Source organism: Lissotriton helveticus, chromosome 5_1 (assembly GCF_964261635.1).
Source record: "Lissotriton helveticus chromosome 5_1, aLisHel1.1, whole genome shotgun sequence".
Lineage (NCBI taxonomy): Eukaryota > Metazoa > Chordata > Amphibia > Caudata > Salamandridae > Lissotriton > Lissotriton helveticus.
Window position 1 is genome coordinate 695,298,100 of NC_136065.1, and position 18,921 is coordinate 695,317,020.

The window sequence follows — 18,921 nt, forward strand, 5'->3', positions numbered from 1 at the left end:
CGTGGAAAGCCAACTCCCTTGAACTGAGAAAAGACAACATGTTTGGCAAGAAGAGAAGGACAAGTCCATTAGTCCCTTCACTTCTAGAAATAATTTAATTAAATCTTATGATTGCATTTCTTCCGATTATGCTTGGCAGTTCAAACTACTTCTGTGGTCCTCTATTTCCTTCATTAGTGGCACTGTCCAGCTGTAAGTCCTCAAAGAAACCCACATATGTGTGTTTTAGAACATTTACATACGGTTATACAAATGGAAAAAAGAATTACAGAAGTAGAAGTGAAGGAGCAAGGGGTTTGTTCCCAGTTTGCTACATGATTCATGGTTACAAGGGAACAAACCTACCTTTCAATCTTTATATACCTTCTTATAAAGTTAGCCAGCTCAAAAAAAGACAGACAATCCAAACAATGTTCACCTCCACATCACATTGATTAGCGGCCTTACCCGAGGGATCAAAATATTTGAGGTTGAAGCTTTGATTTTGCCATATGTAAGACATCAATAGAGGCGCAAATCGAGCCAATATCCTCTCCACATACTTCTGAAGCACTTCTTTGTGAACTTCGGGGTTGCTAGGCTCTAGAGACAGCAGAAAGAATCGATACTGCACAACGTCATCAAGGGTGATATGCTTCGTGCCCAACTCCATTCTTCTGTTCAGGCAGGAATAACAGGGGCCACTAAAAGTGAAAGAATAAATTACATCAGACATGTCAATTAAATATGAGCTCATTCGTACAAGATATATGTTAGCTGAATATTGAGTGTGTATTGTATATTACGATACGATTGTATATTACGATAAGGTGCCACAAACACAGGAGTGGTTGTTGGAGTGACTTAACCTGCAGAACAGGATAGTGCTCTCCAAGTGGGTATTATTGTGAAGGCTTAAAGCAACCCCACCTGAGAATGATCCCCGTTATACAATATATATATAATTCCATCTACCTCATCTATCCCCAAATATAAAAATACCTTTATGGTCTTCTCCGCTACGTGTAGTCAACAGATTCGCTTCCATTGCCAACTGCGGGTACGTACACACATCACTAAGTGCTGGAGCGGTAACTACTTATGGGTACAATAAACTGAGAATTGGCATGGCTGTTACCACACAAGCAGGCATATATGTCATATCTTGCAAGGGTGCATACGCTTGCCTTCTTTTAAAATAATATTTTTTTTAAAGTACTATTGGTGTTTCTTTCTGGCAATTTTCTAAGGGCGGTGGTTAGACGTCTTTGATTAAGGGGTTAGGGAGGTCAATTAATATCAAAAACAAAAGGAAAGGAGGAGAATGTAGCACTGGACCGTTTAGGCCTCCGAAAAAACTAATTGGCAGGAAAGTTACATAAATGATCTGGCATGTTCCTCATAAAAAACTACAAATGACACAAAGAAGATCGACGGGTAAAACGTTAAGGATAACACAGTCATAGAGGGAATTACATCTTTATTGGGAGGCATTTAAAAGGCAGACAGCAATATTAACAGTGTTCCAAGGAAGGACTGTTAATAGGACTGGGATTTAGTAAATGATGCATAAGCGAATTGGGATATGGTTAATGTATAAATTCTGAGGCAGCGCGTTTTATTGAATTCTGAAAACGTCATCTACTCTCTTGTTTTGGCTTTCGTGGAAAATTCCTAAAGTTGAAGTTCCTGAAATATAGTCGGTCTGGCATGAAAGGCTTATTCATGCAAGTCAAAACTATAAATGTGAACTTTCGATAACATTATTATTTTCAACTATAATAAATCCATTGTATTGATGGTAACAAACGGAGACTGGAGCTGGGGTGTCGGGACTGTTCATGTCAAGCATCCAGCACGACAGCTGTTTAATGTTATGCAGGGTGATCTCGGTCTAGGACTGAAGAGAATCCTTAATGCCCTGAAAGTCTTAATATTGGCAGCTGCCTTACAAAGGTCCAGATGGGCACGTCCCTGCAAGTAGAAGCATGTAAAGCGGGGACGCAAAATCAGAAACGGATACAAAACAGGATGCAAAAGTTGTACTGACTTTCAAATGCAGGCATTTAAACAGAACATATGTTTTTAAATACACATCGGTGGTAGTGTGCTTATTCCTGGACTGAATAGATGCAATTTCATATTTGTGGTGCTCTGAGCGAAGTGCATTATTACATTGAGAGTGCATTGGGTGTGTTTAGACAGAGTCAAAAGATTCTAACAAAGTACTTCAAGGCTGAGCTTTATAAAATGACATGTTATGTGCTTTGCAGCATGGCTAGTACCAATCCGCTGAGCATGTCCTGTTGCTGGAGGACTCCCAGAGTATTGTGCATAAGGTTCCTGGATGTGGAGTTTTGGAAATTGAACAACTTGCTGAGGAGTTTAAGCTACCATAAGTGGTTAGGGAGAGTTCTGGGACCAAATGGCAGGACTGCAAACTGAAAGTGACCCCCCTACTACAGCAAATCTTAAGTATTTCCTTAGGCACCTAAACAAGATGTGAACGTAATAAACATTGTGGAACTACACCCAGAGACCAGCCTGCCTTGTACCTAACGTTGTAATATGTGTGCAAACACTCATATTGAATGTGTTGAAGTAGCACACGTCAAATATTGGGAGGCAACCCTTTCCTCATACGAGGCTCAGTAAGTACCTGAAGACCTACCTGCCCTCTGACAGGGGAGTCTACTGCTCCTTTTCTCAAGCGTACAATCATCATTCAAGATCTTTATGAGTTTGTGGGCTTACACCTTCCCTGGATAAAGCTGGAACAACCCTTCAAAAGACTAATTTGCTGGATCACCAGCTTGCGCTCATTGCCCTCTACTTTTACAGAAACCCAGCCTTTAAAGTGGCAATTTTAAAGTTATTTTGTGGTTGATGGGTTCAAGAGGAAGAAGACCACTGCTGGTGACTCCCGATGGCCCTGCTCTTGCTGCTGGCCAGACTAAATACTGCTGCTGTTGAGGAGGCATTGGTGGTGGCCACCGTGGTCTGCCTTAATGAAGTCTCCTATACACCCCTGGTTGCATGGGGTCGAACTACTTTGTGTGTGAGGGTAACTGTCAGAGCACGTGGGGGGCCTGCTCTGGGTAAATCATTCCAGCACAGAGTGTTTTCTCTTCAAACACTGGTAAATGGCATATGTATGAGGACTGCCTCTCTATACACTTACTACTCCAGTGCTCAAAGACCCTGTACCCCAATCTTGAGTCAAATCATGCCCTTGACATAAGTACCGAAGCATCAGTACCATACTGGAATAACTAAGAAGCAAAGGCTCTTATGTGGTTTGGTGAGGTATTAGTAATCAGCTTTGCTATCTGCCTACAATGTACTTGAGCTTCTGGCCATACGCCAAAAACAATCCAATTCTGAGAGTCAGGCTCCATGAGGCAGGAACCTTCCTGTCCATCAAATAAATGCCTGCCCCTCGCCCTTATTTTAAGTTAGCTGTGAGCTGAAATTGCCATCCCCAAAGGCCAACAACTAAAGTGCAGTTTCCTGGTCACTGCAGACTATGCTTCTCTACAGGATTCCAAGTTGAGCAGCCACTCTGATCATATCGTATTTCCACTTCTCTCCATAGACCAGCATTCTTCAGCAACGCATGCTTTGTGAAGGCTTATCTTCCCAAATCATAAGTACTGGAATGAAGTATCAACCCGATGTATTAGTTACAGAATATACACTCTTGAGCTACACCTGGTTTTGAGGCAGACATAAGTGATTTGTCATGCCTACTCGATGGATTGGTTTTGTCAATGTTTTGTCGCCATATTGTACAGTAGTGAGGCTGCTGTGCGGAATGGCTGGAAAATTAAGAACAAAAAAATGCACTTTAGCCCTGTTTTTTTTTTCCTTTCATGCTGTACAGCACTGACACTGCTGTACAACATGGCTAAAAAACCACTGACAAAGCCAATTCCTCGCATAGGCGAGACCAGTGTGCTTTGCTAAAGCTTGTTTTGAAATACTGGTATAGAGGATGCGGACCCTCAGGTTGTTCGTCATGATGTGTTGGTTAATGGTCCGAACTGTATTCTGGAACAAAAGGTTATGGGGTTTGAGTCGTAGTGGAGATGATGTGGTTTGAAGAAATACAAGACGCCTCGATCAATCGATTTATTAGAGTGTAGATTTGGAGTGGGAGATGTTGACTTGACGTGGATGTATGACACATTAACTAGGAGACTGCACTTGTCTTAGTAAGTGGTTTCCAAAATGTTTAGAACCCCGACCCACTTTCTAGAACAAAATACTTTCGTATCCCACCTATTTTTAATGTACATGAGGATGGTCGATTTTTGAATGTAACCAAAGCATTGCGTGGTAGCACAATGTCATTCACAGACAGCACATTTTCCATTGGAATGACCACTAAATTTGTCCAGACATAGTTCTATTGATAAAACTACATAGCACACACATGATAATGCGTGGAAATAGGAGTGTTGTATTGATGCTTTCATAACTGCTGAATGCATACAGTTAATTTATAGGTATTTACATTTTGTTGGGTATTACAAAAACGAAATCCTACATGGACACATAATTCACTTTAAAAGCTCTTCTCACTTTGCATTCAGTGAAAGAAAAGTAAACAGTAATAAGAATAAAGCAGTCTGACATCCTGGCATTTGACCCCTGTCACTGAATCACTGGCAAATGTGACGAGTTAATTACAGAATGTAAAGGTCTTTATTTATTGCACTGACTTTCAAGGGCATTCCTCTTTCCAAGGCTCTGGGTGAGGCAGGTACTTACTAGAAAGCATTTGAATTCCAAAACCTGGGGGTAGCACAAGCCTCACAGTGATCTCCCTGGTCCACAAACAATTTCAACTAGATGGCTGGGCAACAGGAAAAAAAGGCACTTTATTGTTTATTGAAGGGACGTGGGCAAGAGAGCAATAACACGGACAAGGGGTGAGATGGAGGAGCTAAGCAATAAGACGGACAGCGGGAAGAGGGTAAAGCATCATGTTGGTCAGCAAGAAAAAACACATGCACTCTTATGGAGTGCTCCCACAAAAACAACAAGCATTGGCATAGCCAATAGGTCTCGCTTTTGGGACCTTATAAGTATTTAGTTATGCAGCACAATATCCTTGGTGCAACAACATCCACTGTTGCATGGCTAAACACTTATAAGGTCCCAAAGGCGAGACCTATTGGCTATGCCAATGCTTGTTTTGTTTGGAAATTGAATGCATAGTGCCCCTGTGCGAGCGCGCTACTCTCCTCATTGTGTACTCAGTTTAGCATTGAGGGCACCCCGCAGACAGGAAAATGCTGAGGGCATCCGCTATTAGCTTTCCACAAATTGTTTCTATTCTCCGCCTGGCCTACCACATAACGTGTGCATTTAAGGTGAACAAAAAGCACACTCATTGCATTTTAAGAAGCCATGGCTTGCAGCCTTGCTGACCAAGGCAGGCCCCCTGCTTCCTCCAGGAGGCTGTCAGCATTTCTCCTCCAATTACGGACACAACTGATAACAGATAACCGTGTTCTCCTGATAAACGGACAATGGGGGTTGTCCTGTGCCTGTGTGGGGTGGGGAGGTGGTGCCGTTCATGGTTCAGGCGTGCCCCCTTGCTCTACTAGCTCTGTCTGCAAATCCGCCATTCTTACACACTCTCCCCAAGGACAGAGCAGCCCTCAGGACCACCTCAAGTAAACCTTAAAAGATGGGTGTGATTTAAGGCGGTGACTGCCAGTAACCAGGCAGTGTGACACACTCCTACAGCCACAGAGTTGGACGCTGTCTAACGGGTGGTGCGTGGAAATGGAACAAAACATGTATACTTTTCAGGCCACATTTATACCCACACCTTTAAACAAGCATTGAAAATGCAATAGGTCTCGCAATAGAAGAGTTTGACATTTTTCGTTTTGCATATGGATGAGTGGCGTTGCGTGGATGAGTGGCGTTGCGTGGATGAGTGGCGTTGCGTGGGTGAGTGGCGTTGCGTGGGTGAGTGGCGTTGCGTGGGTGAGTGGCGTTGCGTGGGTGAGCGGCGTTGCGTGGGTGAGCGGCGTTGCGTGGATGAGCGGCGTTGCGTGGATGAGCGGCGTTGCGTGGATGAGCGGCGTTGCGTGGATGAGCGGCGTTGCGTGGGTGAGCGGCGTTGCGTGGGTGAGCGGCGTTGCGTGGGTGAGCGGCGTTGCGTGTGTGTGTGGCGTTGCGTGTGTGTGTGGCGTTGCGTGTGTGTGTGGCGTTGCGTGTGTGTGTGGCGTTGCGTGTGTGTGTGGCGTTGCGTGGGTGAGTGGCGTTGCGTGGGTGAGTGGCGTTGCGTGGGTGAGTGGCGTTGCGTGGGTGAGTGGCGTTGCGTGGGTGAGTGGCGTTGCGTGGGTGAGTGGCGTTGCGTGGGTGAGTGGCGTTGCGTGGTTGAGTGGCGTTGCGTGGTTGAGTGGCGTTGCATGTGTGAGTGGCGTTGCATGTGTGAGTGGCGTTGCATGTGTGAGTGGCATTGCATGTGTGAGTGGCATTGCATGTGTGAGTGGCGTTGCATGTGTGTGTGGCGTTGCGTGTGTGTGTGGCGTTGCGTGTGTGTGTGGCGTTGCGTGGCTGAGTGGCGTTGCGTGGCTGAGTGGCGTTGCGTGGCTGAGTGGCGTTGCGTGGCTGAGTGGCGTTGCGTGGCTGAGTGGCGTTGCGTGGCTGAGTGGCGTTGCGTGGCTGAGTGGCGTTGCGTGGCTGAGTGGCGTTGCGTGGTTGAGTGGCGTTGCGTGGTTGAGTGGCGTTGCGTGGTTGAGTGGCGTTGCATGTGTGAGTGGCGTTGCATGTGTGAGTGGCGTTGCATGTGTGAGTGGCGTTGCATGTGTGAGTGGCGTTGCATGTGTGTGTGGCGTTGCGTGTGTGTGTGGCGTTGCGTGTGTGTGTGGCGTTGCGTGTGTGTGTGGCGTTGCGTGTGTGTGTGGCGTTGCGTGGCTGAGTGGCGTTGCGTGGCTGAGTGGCGTTGCGTGGCTGAGTGGCGTTGCGTGGCTGAGTGGCGTTGCGTGGCTGAGTGGCGTTGCGTGGCTGAGTGGCGTTGCGTGGCTGAGTGGCGTTGCGTGTGTGAGTGGCGTTGCGTGTGTGAGTGGCGTTGCGTGTGTGAGTGGCGTTGCGTGTGTGAGTGGCGTTGCATGTGTGAGTGGCGTTGCATGTGTGAGTGGCGTTGCATGTGTGAGTGGCGTTGCATGTGTGAGTGGCGTTGCGTGTGTGAGTGGCGTTGCGTGTGTGAGTGGCGTTGCGTGTGTGAGTGGCGTTGCGTGTGTGTGTGGCGTTGCGTGTGTGTGTGGCGTTGCGTGTGTGAGTGGCGTTGCGTGGCTGAGTGGCGTTGCGTGGCTGAGTGGCGTTGCGTGGCTGAGTGGCGTTGCGTGGCTGAGTGGCGTTGCGTGGCTGAGTGGCGTTGCGTGGCTGAGTGGCGTTGCGTGGCTGAGTGGCGTTGCGTGGCTGAGTGGCGTTGCGTGGGTGAGTGGCGTTGCGTGGTTGAGTGGCGTTGCGTGTGTGAGTGGCGTTGCGTGGTTGAGTGGCGTTGCATGTGTGAGTGGCGTTGCATGTGTGAGTGGCGTTGCATGTGTGAGTGGCGTTGCATGTGTGAGTGGCGTTGCATGTGTGTGTGGCGTTGCGTGTGTGTGTGGCGTTGCGTGTGTGTGTGGCGTTGTGTGTGAGTGGCGTTGCGTGTGTGAGTGGCGTTGCGTGGGTGAGTGGCGTTGCGTGGGTGAGTGGCGTTGCGTGGGTGAGTGGCGTTGCGTGGGTGAGTGGCGTTGCGTGGGTGAGTGGCGTTGCGTGGGTGAGTGGCGTTGCGTGGGTGAGTGAATGGTTAGCTGTTGCTTATGCGACGTATAGCACTTAATACTAAAGTAGGCAGACCTTCTTAGCCTTTGTGAGAATAATAGCAAAATAAAAATAAAAACCAGATCAAGTCAAGGACGCAAACGGCACCATGCTATTGTTTATTTACTCAGATGATATGCATAAAAATGTAACTTGTGAGCACGTTTCTCTAACTCTCCAATAATCCCATTACAACACTTTGTACAAATGAGATTGGGACTCATCCTTCCGAAGTCGAGAAAAATGTGCAACGCTGTGTTGAAGTTAATTTTTTTAATTAACAAAATGCAAATAATGTGGAGAGATTTCAAGTGATTCAGGAATGGGGGCCCTTGTAAAGAGAAAGTACGGCCGGCCTGGGCAGTGATAGGGGAGGAGGGAGGAGAAATGCGAGTCACGGCAGCAGCAGCCTTTGATGTGCCTGCAGGCCGGCCGTGAATAATTAGGGGGTGAGAAATGCGCTCGGAGGGCTGCCTTTGATGTGGTAATGCGAGGCAGGCAGGCAGGCGGCTGGTGGCATTGTGCACGCGCTTTTTAGGGCTTGCGCAAGCGCAATGACCTAAAAAGCACATGCACTTGAAGGAATCGCCAGTGGAATCGCCAGTGGATAAACACTGGATAAGCCCCTATAGAGCTTCGCCAGCTATGCGCTGAAGCGCATCAGCAGGCGAGCCCTAAAAACGTAAGTGGCCTTCTGAAACAAACTAAAAAGATGACAAAGTATAGTGCCAAGAACATGCCATGCACACCCCTCACAAAAACACACACTTAAAGCAGGGTGAACAAACAAACAAACATATCAACATATACAAACTCTCAGCAAAACACGCAACTCTACACATACACACCCACATATATGCAAACATTATCAGCAAAGCAGACACTCACAGGCCAACTAAAGAGACACACAGCAAATACATAGGGAGGAACTAATATAGAAACAGCAACAAACGGAAGAACACATGTACACAAGTCTCTCAATCTCTCGCCTACTCAGGCACACAGGCACATACGTAGATCCACAGAAACATTGTTTTTCCCAAACATACACATGGACAGACAGCCACACACAGGAAAAAATACAAACATTTACAGAAGTACAGAACATCATAGCAAATGATTCAAACACTGCCTCATGTAGATGCATAGCAAGAAACAAGGATACATGCAAACACACAGGAACACATTAAAAACACGCAATTTGCACACCGAGAAAAACAACAAATAGACAGCAGAACACACATACCAACGCTATAGGCAGCAAATATGTGCTGATAAATGCAGATATTGCCATAACCAACTTAATTACTACAAAAAATTAGTGATTGGTACAAGCGCCAAACAGAGAGCCACTCGCTAACTTGGGAATAAATACCACCTGGCCTGAGGCACAGTATGAAATTGGAGTGTAGTAGTGAAAAGAATTCACTGTCAGAAACACCAGTTATGAGTCCTTGTGTGCTGATAGTCTAGCAGGGTGTGTGATAATCAAAGGCAGCTGTGCCTGCGTGGGGCACGTACCTTGAAGCAGCAGGGGGCAAGAAGGACTGGACTGCTGAATGGAGCTCTGTGTCAGACCAAGTAAAGAACGAAAGCTGATGGGAGTGATCGGCCCACGCATTTAACAGTAGTTTCATGGGGAGACCTACGGGGTGCCTTAAAAGAAGATAGGTAGTGTGTTGCGTAGACGTACACAAGGCGAGTGCATTAAAATTGCATGAAGCTCTGTCCACGAGCAGAGAGTTGGCTTGAGAATAAAATACCTACACACAGGGTGCCTAAATGAAAACCGAAGTCCCGAACGGGCGCGTGTCACATAGTGAGGTGCGGGGGAACCCACACGGGGAGTTCAATAACAATGGCGGGAGCGCATAGGCTCCTGGGGTCCGAGACCACCTATTAACAGAACAATCAATTTTCATGTTGGTGACACACCTTTTTATGAAATTGTTTTGAGGGACACGGTAACGCGAGTGAGAAAAAGTAGTGGGCAAATGGTGCATTTCCAAGCAAATTTGAGGAAGCAGGAAGGTTAATAAAGCAATTGTTAATCTGGTCTAACAAAGCCAGTGACTGGCAAAACTGAGTGTAAGCAAGGTTAGGTTTGTGCATGAAACAAGAATATAATCATGCATACATGCCCCAGTGATTTACGGCACAAAAAGGGCAGATGCACAACCTGCCAACCCTTTCAACCACGCACAAACAGGACTTATACAAAAATCCATTCAGGAAGGGGGAATCGTGAGTGATAAAACAATCTTGCAACTTATCAACTGGTCTCTCTGCATTGAACTCAGGTGGGACCACTTTCCTCCGTGCAGCGCGCCAAAAGGCAACAGACAACAAGACGAGTCATATGTTTTCCATTCAGCACCCCCCCAATTACTTGGGTTTCTCCCATATTTCATCTCCCCTTTCAATGCCCGACTCCTCTGAACCATCCCACAAATTTGTCTGTGTGGTTCTCAACCTTGATATTTTGTTAAATCACAAAGTGACCTTTGATGCACGTGTCACAAAATTTATCAGATGGCTACCACCCAGGCATGCTAAAATAATTATGCTTATCACCTGTTTTTTCTGATATGAGCCATTGCATTTTCTGAGAGTGACTAGAACATCTACCTTGACATTGGCCTCTCCTCTGACCTCGTGAAGAAACAGCTGGTCCAGAATACAGGAGCTACGTCCATCATCTTCCTCCTCTAAGTCATCGATCATGTCCAGCCAGCAACATTTAGTGTCTGGCATTTGCTCTTAGAGTTGAAATCTGTGCACTGTGCGTTACCCCAAGACCTCTCTTGGACCCAAGATAAAATCTAGTCTTAAACATAGAATCAGTTGACCGCTTTCCCTCACAACCCTTGGATAACAACATTACTATCTGCCTCACAAGTCTGCTAATATGCTGTTTAAATCCCTCCACTAATAATTCTCCAACACAATCTTATGTTTATGTAACAAACCTAATGACATTTTTTCTTCTGTACAATTTCTGATACCTTATCAAACACGCCTGATAGATAGAAAGGCACTTACATTTAAATAAAAACAAATACTTCAGCCACAGGCATGTCCTTTTAGATTGCTTAGCCCCCCAGCTCCAATCTGGTACGAACAGATTTATTTTCATTAATGGTACCCGTGCTGTAGAATTCACTTCTGGATAACGTCAAGGAGGTGGATTTTCTTCTCCTTGCAGAAAAAAATAACTCTCCACTTGGAAAGGTGCAACATTGCAGAATTCCTTTTCATGGTCGGGACACTGTGTTTGGACCTTCCTTGCTGTGTTGTGCAGATCTTCTGTTATTTCCCCCTATCCAGCATAGAAAGAAGCCAGAGGAGTGGAATGTAGCTACAAAACCCCGATGGTGGTAATTTCTGCCACCGCTTTTCCGTTCAGTTATTGCAGTAGGCTCCCCATGAGCCTTTTAAATAATGAACATGAAGTTCAAATATTGTTTGACGTATTGGCTACTGTCTTAGGCTATTATAAGGTTTTGCAACTTGTTTTCGCCAATTTTAACTCATTTCAGTTCGATGGCACATGTAAAAAAATTGGGAGTTATTTTAAAATTTGGTGTTGGAGTAAAGTAAAATTATTTCGCATAGCGAAAATTGTTAACCAATCATAGCTTCTCCAAAATAGCTGCGAGTTGAAGTTTCAGTGAGCATGCAGGAAGTTGAAGTACATCAATAATAAATGTAACCGAGAAGCCCTGGGATCTGCCTACTGCACGCCCAGCCTTGTATTCATGCTGTCTGGCTCCCCGTTGGAGAGGAGCCGGCGAACAGAAGATTTAGCGATTTAAAAGTGCCCCAAAGCCTCACTACTTGCCAACCGGGTGGCTGGGATGGTGGGGTGAAGGCGGCTCCGATATCACGGTGTCCCAGAAAGGCCGCAGAGTGGAGGGGTCAATACTCACTGGAGCTCTTGTCCACGAGGCTCCGCAGCTGCTCCGCCATCCACGTCGCGATCACTGAGTGAGGGGGCTCAAGTTGCATTTCCCCCAAGCAGACGTCATCGTGACACACCTACGTGTGGGTCGTGACACAGTAACGTGTCGTGCCACACAGTTTGGAAAGCTGTGAGATAGGTAGTGTGTCGTGTTGACGTACACATTAAAATTGCATGAAGCTCTGTCCACGAGCCGAGAGTTGGCTTGAGAATAAAATACCTCCACACAGGGTGCCTAAATGAAGCCTGCAGTCCCGAATGGGCGCGTGTCACGTAGTGAGGTGCGAGGGAACCCACACGGGGAGCTCAATAACAATGGCAGGAGCGCATAGGCTCCTGGGATCCGAGTCCACCAATTAACAGAACAATCCTAAACCAGAAGATGAGGCAAAAAGAACAAGCAATGGCTGTGCAGCCGTGAAAGTGACACAGCCGAGGCTACGAAAGGGAAAGAAAAATGAAGCTGATGAGGAGGGAGTGGGAGAAGGGAGGGGGAGGGGAGGTACGCGCTGTAAGGCTTAATGAGCTATTACAGAAATCCAGATGGCAGCTGTGCACGTCCACGCGTGCGTAACCGGATGCTGGAGGCCGGCATAAGCTTTGGTAGCACTTTCAAAAACCCAGTTACTAAATGTCTCGCCAGAGCAGCACATGCGCTGGCTCAGGCAAAATCTGAAAATGTAGTTCTGTAAGCACCAGCAATGGAAGGACACTTGGCAAGTAAGAAGTACTTGGGCCAAGATTATGGGGAGGGCCGAACACAAGAAGAGAAAGTGAAGGCCACATACTATCCAAAGAGAAACAAGTAAATTAGAGTGATGATGTCAGCCAACGGCAAGCAATGCAGGGGTTCTAAGTCCCATGTAAGTAAACAAAATGTCTTGCAAGCAACAGCGGATGTGCTACTTCAGGCTAAACCTAACAAGCATTGGCATAGCCAATAGGTCTCGCTTTTGGGACCTTATAAGTGAATAGCAATGCAACACTTGATGTTGTTGAATCTAGGATATTGTGCTGGATAACTAAACATTTATAATGTCCCGAAGGCGAGACCTATTGGCTATGCATTGGGGGGCCTTATAAGTGTTTAGGTAGAGCTATTGACTTTGGCAATGTTTCTAAGCTGTGCTGTAGAAAAGTGTGGCTGCTGTGCAGCATGCTGAGAAGTTGTAATTAAAAAGTGTAAAAAGCACTGAGTGATGCTGTGGTGTCGTTGAGAGATGCTGTGCGGGCCCGGAGTTATGCAGTGATGGCGTTGATTGATGCCGTGCTGGCCCCGAGTGATGCCGTGCTGGCCCCGAGTGATGCCGTGCTGGCCCCGAGTGATGCCGTGCTGGCCCCGAGTGATGCCGTGCTGGCCCCGAGTGATGCCGTGCTGGCCCCGAGTGATGCCGTGGTGGCCCCGAGTGATGCCGTGGTGGCCCCGAGTGATGCCGTGGTGGCCCCGAGTGATGCCGTGGAGGCCCCGAGTGATGCCGTGGTGGCCCCGAGTGATGCCGTGGTGGCCCCGAGTGATGCCGTGGTGGCCCCGAGTGATGCCGTGGTGGCCCCGAGTGATGCCGTGGTGGCCCCGAGTGATGCCGTGGTGGCCCCGAGTGATGCGGTGGTGGCCCCGAGTGATGCCGTGGTGGCCCCGAGTGATGCGGTGGTGGCCCCGAGTGATGCGGTGGTGGCCCCGAGTGATGCGGTGGTGGCCCAGAGTGATGCGGTGGTGGCGCCGAGTGATGCGGTGGTGGCGCCGAGTGATGCGGTGGTGGCGCCGAGTGATGCGGTGGTGGCGCCGAGTGATGCGGTGGTGGCGCCGAGTGATGCGGTGGTGGCGCCGAGTGATGCGGTGGTGGTGCCGAGTGATGCTGTGGTGGTGCCGAGTGATGCTGTGGTGGTGCTGAGTGATGTGGTGACGGTGCTGAGTGATGTGGTGACGCTGAGTAATGCTATGGTGGCGCTGAATGATGCTGTGGTAGCGCATAGTGATGCTGTGGTGGTACTGAGTAATGCTGTGGTGTTTCTGAGTGATGCTGTGTTGGTGCTGAGTGATGCTGTGATGGCGCTGTGTGATGCTGTGATGGCGCTGTGTGATGCTGTGATGGCGCTGTGTGATGCTGTGATGGCGCTGTGTGATGCTGTGATGGCGCTGTGTGATGCTGTGATGGCGCTGTGTGATGCTGTGATGGCGCTGTGTGATGCTGTGATGGCGCTGTGTGATGCTGTGATGGCGCTGTGTGATGCTGTGATGGCGCTGTGTGATGCTGTGGTGGCGCTGTGTGATGCTGTGGTGGCGCTGTGTGATGCTGTGGTGGCGCTGTGTGATGCTGTGGTGGCGCTGTGTTTTGCTGTTGTGGTACTGAGTGATGCTGTGGTGATGCTGTGGTGTTCCTGTGTGATGCTGTGGTGTTCCTGAGTGATGCTGTGGTGAAAGTGAGTGATGCTGTGGTGGTCCTGAGAGATGCTGTGGTGGTCCTGAGTGATGCTGTGGTGGTCCTGAGTGACGCTGTGGTGGTCCAGAGTGACGCTGTGGTGGTCCAGAGTGACGCTGTGGTGGTCCAGAGTGACGCTGTGGTGGTCCAGAGTGACGCTGTGGTGGTCCAGAGTGACGCTGTGGTGGTCCAGAGTGACGCTGTGGTGGTCCTGAGTGACGCTGTGGTGGTCCTGAGTGACGCTGTGGTGATGCTGACTGATGCAGTGGTGCCGTTGAGTGATCCTGTGCTGGCCCTCAGTGATGCTGTGGTGGTCCTGGTCACACTAGGCCTGGAGATCGTGAAAGGAGATAGCCATGGCACTTTTTAAAAATGTTTTTAATAAATTAAGCACAGCTGAACCCTGATTATTGCTATATTTAATAATACAAACAGTGGGGGGGATTTCCTTCCTCGCACCAAGGCCCATGTCACACTGGATACGCCATAATGGCGACTGTCCTGAGAAGAAAATACAGTTTGCGAGTACAAGAAAAATAGATTGGATGAGAATAGATCCGCTCTGCATCTCAGGCTAGACCCCCTGAAGTACGCGGTGCCATAGGGTGAGAAGCCCTTCGAGCGATGATTATGGGCGGGAGGAGTAAATAGGGGTTATACCGCAGTATGGGGGCGGTCCACAAAGAGCATTTAAGCACTTGTATTGCCAGCAAAAGCACTCATAAAATTCATTGTTTCGGTTTCTTTAAAGATGCAGGCATTAAATGGGCGTGGCAACAATATTAGGATGAATGTATCGTGAGATAACAGAGCGGCGGCCGTGGCTCTAAAACACGCTCCCGAACTCAGATCACGATAACACACCAAGGGAGATGCAAGTGCGGAGATTTGTGCACGGTGCACAATAGCATGTGTGCCTGGTGTTCAGTTTACTCGAGGGCATGCCTTTCTATCCTTCTTTCGTTTTTTTTTCAGCCTTGTCTTCTCGGGTGAGAACACTTCTAAGTGTCAGTCAAACCTGGCTGGGTGTCTAGCGATTAGGGTTCTCGAGGGCATGCCAGGGGTCACTTCCTGACAACTGTGGGGTAGCACTCTTCCTTATCGCCTTGAAGAGAGCGCGTGGTGAGAGCGTGCAGGGTGAGCGGAGAGGCACTAAAGGGAACCCAGACAGCTATTTTTGTGCAGCTGACCCCGGCCCACATTCTATTCCACCACAGTCACTAACTTAATGTGTGGCACTGGAGCCGTGGGGTGGTGAGGACAGGGGGTGTAGAGGTCAGTGAATGCCTGCGAGTGCCTATAATCACGTCATACATGCCAATAGACCAGATTCAAGCGGGTGACTCCCGATATTTGAAAGGGAAAAATTATTTCTTTTAGTTGGTATCCAGCCTGACATTGCCTGTTTTAATGGAAGTAATGAGCAAAAGAAATCCCTCATTTGCTTTCAAACCTTCCACTTTGCTATTGTAAAATGTTGACATGTATGATAGATGGCTGCGTAACCTCTGCGTCTGGCTGTATTGTTGTTTCAGTGCCTGTATTCGCAGCCCGGCTCTTGGTTGCAGTGTTGCTGAGTGAGACCAGCCGCTAATGTGCGAACCCGACAACGTAACAACATCCAAGAGGGGTATACGCCAATCATATTTTTACCTCCCTAGGGAGGCATCAACACACAAGGGTAGCCAAAACAGCCCTGTCGCGAATTGGCGACGAAGGGCCGTAGAAGCAGACTATCCAAACGTGCGACCGGGAGTTGTGTGCGCGTGCGTAAAAAGGATATTTAAAAAAACCACGCAGGCTGGCGAGTGGTGTGCGCGCACCATGACGAGAGAGGAAAGCCATATGGCGCCTCTGCTCGTCATTGTGCGCGTAACTGCACGCTCTATGCCAGCCAAAAGCGTGTGGTTGGAATTTTAAAAGCCCACACACTAAATGTCTCGCAGAGTATCGCATGCGCTGGCTCAGCGAGACCTAAAAAGGAGCACAGTAACGACCACTCTTTCCACCACGTCAAGGACCAGAGCAACAATCATCATCTATGACTGGAGAAGAAAGTACAGCATTAACCAAGATACCTTCACAGTAGCAACAGTAGTTTCTACCACAGTTATAACCAGAGCCATCGACCACTACTTCAGTGCAATGATTCCACCACAAGTACTCTATGGAGCAGAAATCCTTTATTTGAGCGGTAAGGGAGTCTGGGACTTAGAGAAAAGAAAATGCCTGAAAAACCTTTTCAAGTCAAGTCAAAATTTGCTTTATTCGTGATAAACACATAAAAGCATTTACGTACATAGAAATCCATTAAAAACTTGATTTATGTTTCTTAAAAATAGAACTATAGACATTTAAAAATACATCAATTGAATCATAAGTTAAAAATGTTAAAATATAAAAAGGTTAAAAGTTGCAGATGTTTTTATAGCATGTTATTTACAATAGTCTGCTTATGAGTTTTTGCCTAATGGACCACGATCACCCCAGATATTTGGCAGTGGCTATTAATATAGGCAATGATGAATTAGTGCGAATAATTCTTAAAGCTACCACACTACATGTCGTTCCTAAATTTTTACACATCGGAGTTAGCCAAATACGTCTGGGATCCACGTATGATTTACATGCAAATAAAAAGTGCCCAATGTTTCATTATGCACTCCACAAGATGGACAAACCTTTTATCCCTGCCCCCTTCAGCAATGGTACAAGCAATAAGATCAGAATTAGGAACAACTGCTTGGGGGGGGTACAATCACAGGTAGCAGTGATTAGATTTTGGAAACGCCTTGATAATGAAAAAGGACAAAAAGTCGCACAATGGTGTCGGAAAGAGATACAATTAAGTAATTTAAACTGGGCAAAAACGTGTAGGAAGAAAATGGTTCAGGCCTGCGAGAACATAAAAGTGGACATATGCCGAGTGACGCTAAAGGTAGAGTGTACAAAAAAAAGAGCTAAAATTTAATGGACAAGAAGCTACTAGAAGATCTGATAGGGAATACCTCGGCAAGAAAATTTCAGTAGAGTTCATGATGAACGCATGGGCAAAGGAAAACTGGTTCCCTTATCTGGACATCCTACCAAACCCGTGGTTTAGACAAGAGATCTTAAGATTGCGCATTGGAATTAATACATGGCTAATAAATAAAGAAATTAAAACTAAAATGCTGGATCGAAATGGGCGTTGCAAATGTAGGCTGGGCACAAAAGGGGATTTAGTGCACATTCTGTTGGACTGTATAGACATTTTAGATCTGCGTAAACTTTGGCTGCGCCCAATCTTTGAAAAATATGGTATAAGAACTCGGGTGCAAGCGATCGATCTCATCACAGAATGGCCTAGCATTGACATTGCAATTGCTCCAGGGAAGTTCATAAAGGTAGTACAGAGATTCATAATAAGTCAGAATTAATATTTTAGAATTTTATAATGAATGAATTAAAATCTTGTCTAGAAGAATCGGTTGATTTTATTAACCCGCACGGGGTAAGGATTTTATTAAGGGAACGATTTTATGAGCATCCATTTTTAAATGACATAAAGTTAGGGCGAGGACATTTTATAAATTGCTGAAGAATATTTTTGCTTGTAATTAGCCTGTGAGACTGCTGTGGAATATTTTAAATAAATGTTAATTGCTATGTACTTGTTTAAAGATTACGATCTAAATAAACATACTTTTTGACTTGACTTGACAGAGCCACCAGCACAAAAGCAACAACACCTTCAAGCACAACAGAAATCACTTGTAACTTCTGCTACAACAGATTCCACCACAGCTGAGACCGAGCATGTGTCACTACTGAAAAGACAGGAGGAGATGCCATAAAGGTAGGGTCAACAAATGTCACCACAGTTGCAACAGCTGCAAGCTCAGCAAGGGCCACAGCAGTAATAACAACATGAATCACAACAGGAGCTGTTAAAATTCAAACAATTCAGTAAAGCAGGTGAGACCGTAGATGTATTTGGAAGAAGACACTGCTCACGTTCTCGTGTCTAAGTTGATGCCACTACTCCCATGAGCTGTCACATTTAAATCCACACCACTTTCACCACAAACAGTCCTCTCATGCGAACCCACAGACAATATTGTACATGCAGCAGGGAACAGAATCAAACAGCTGAAAACGAAGCAGGGAGCACAGGAGAAATCTCACCTGCTAGCACAGCAACAGCTACCACAGACGGACTGGACTGGACAGTGACCACAGCTGTCACCATCATACCTACGTACGACCATAACAGCAATAAGTTGCTAGCAAGCGAGGGACAATAGCATAGACCACAACTGTGACCTCGGTACGAACAACAAGACATGAACTGCCTCTTTTGCACGGATGCGCCTCATTGAGAAAATAAATAAGCACTGGCAAAGCAAATCGATTTTGCATTAATGTACTAACATGTGTAAATACAGTCTGGAACTGATGTGCATAGACTAAATGTGCTAATCTTTATGCAAATGGTACACTCTGAGACGCTAACTACGATTGTGCCCCATGCGGCAGATTAAACAGTGACACCTCACTTAAGACGTTCTACGAATTTGTGTTTGCTCGATATATATTAGCACACTGTGCACAGAACTATTTGGCTTTGCTAATAATTGCTAGATTAATTGTTGCTGTGTGTGGGCCATACAGGAAATAAGCAAAACCAAAGTCAGGTGAAAGCACTGTGAAAAGTGGCTTTTTTAAAACCTTCGTTTTATTTTTATGTTCCGTATG

The 18,921-nt window shown here is 46.8% G+C and overlaps 1 protein-coding gene across 1 annotated transcript in view; it reads right to left on the reverse strand.

Moving 5' to 3' along the window:
• The window catches only part of ECD (ecdysoneless cell cycle regulator), a 285,220-nt gene that overhangs the window by 265,504 nt on the left and 795 nt on the right, over window positions 1–18,921 (reverse strand). Inside the window, exon 2 of the mRNA XM_078643094.1 lies at window positions 448–683. Within this exon, the coding sequence (XP_078499220.1) occupies window positions 448–652 (205 nt within the window). The 5' untranslated portion in view covers window positions 653–683. The remainder of the gene's footprint in view (window positions 1–447; window positions 684–18,921) is intronic.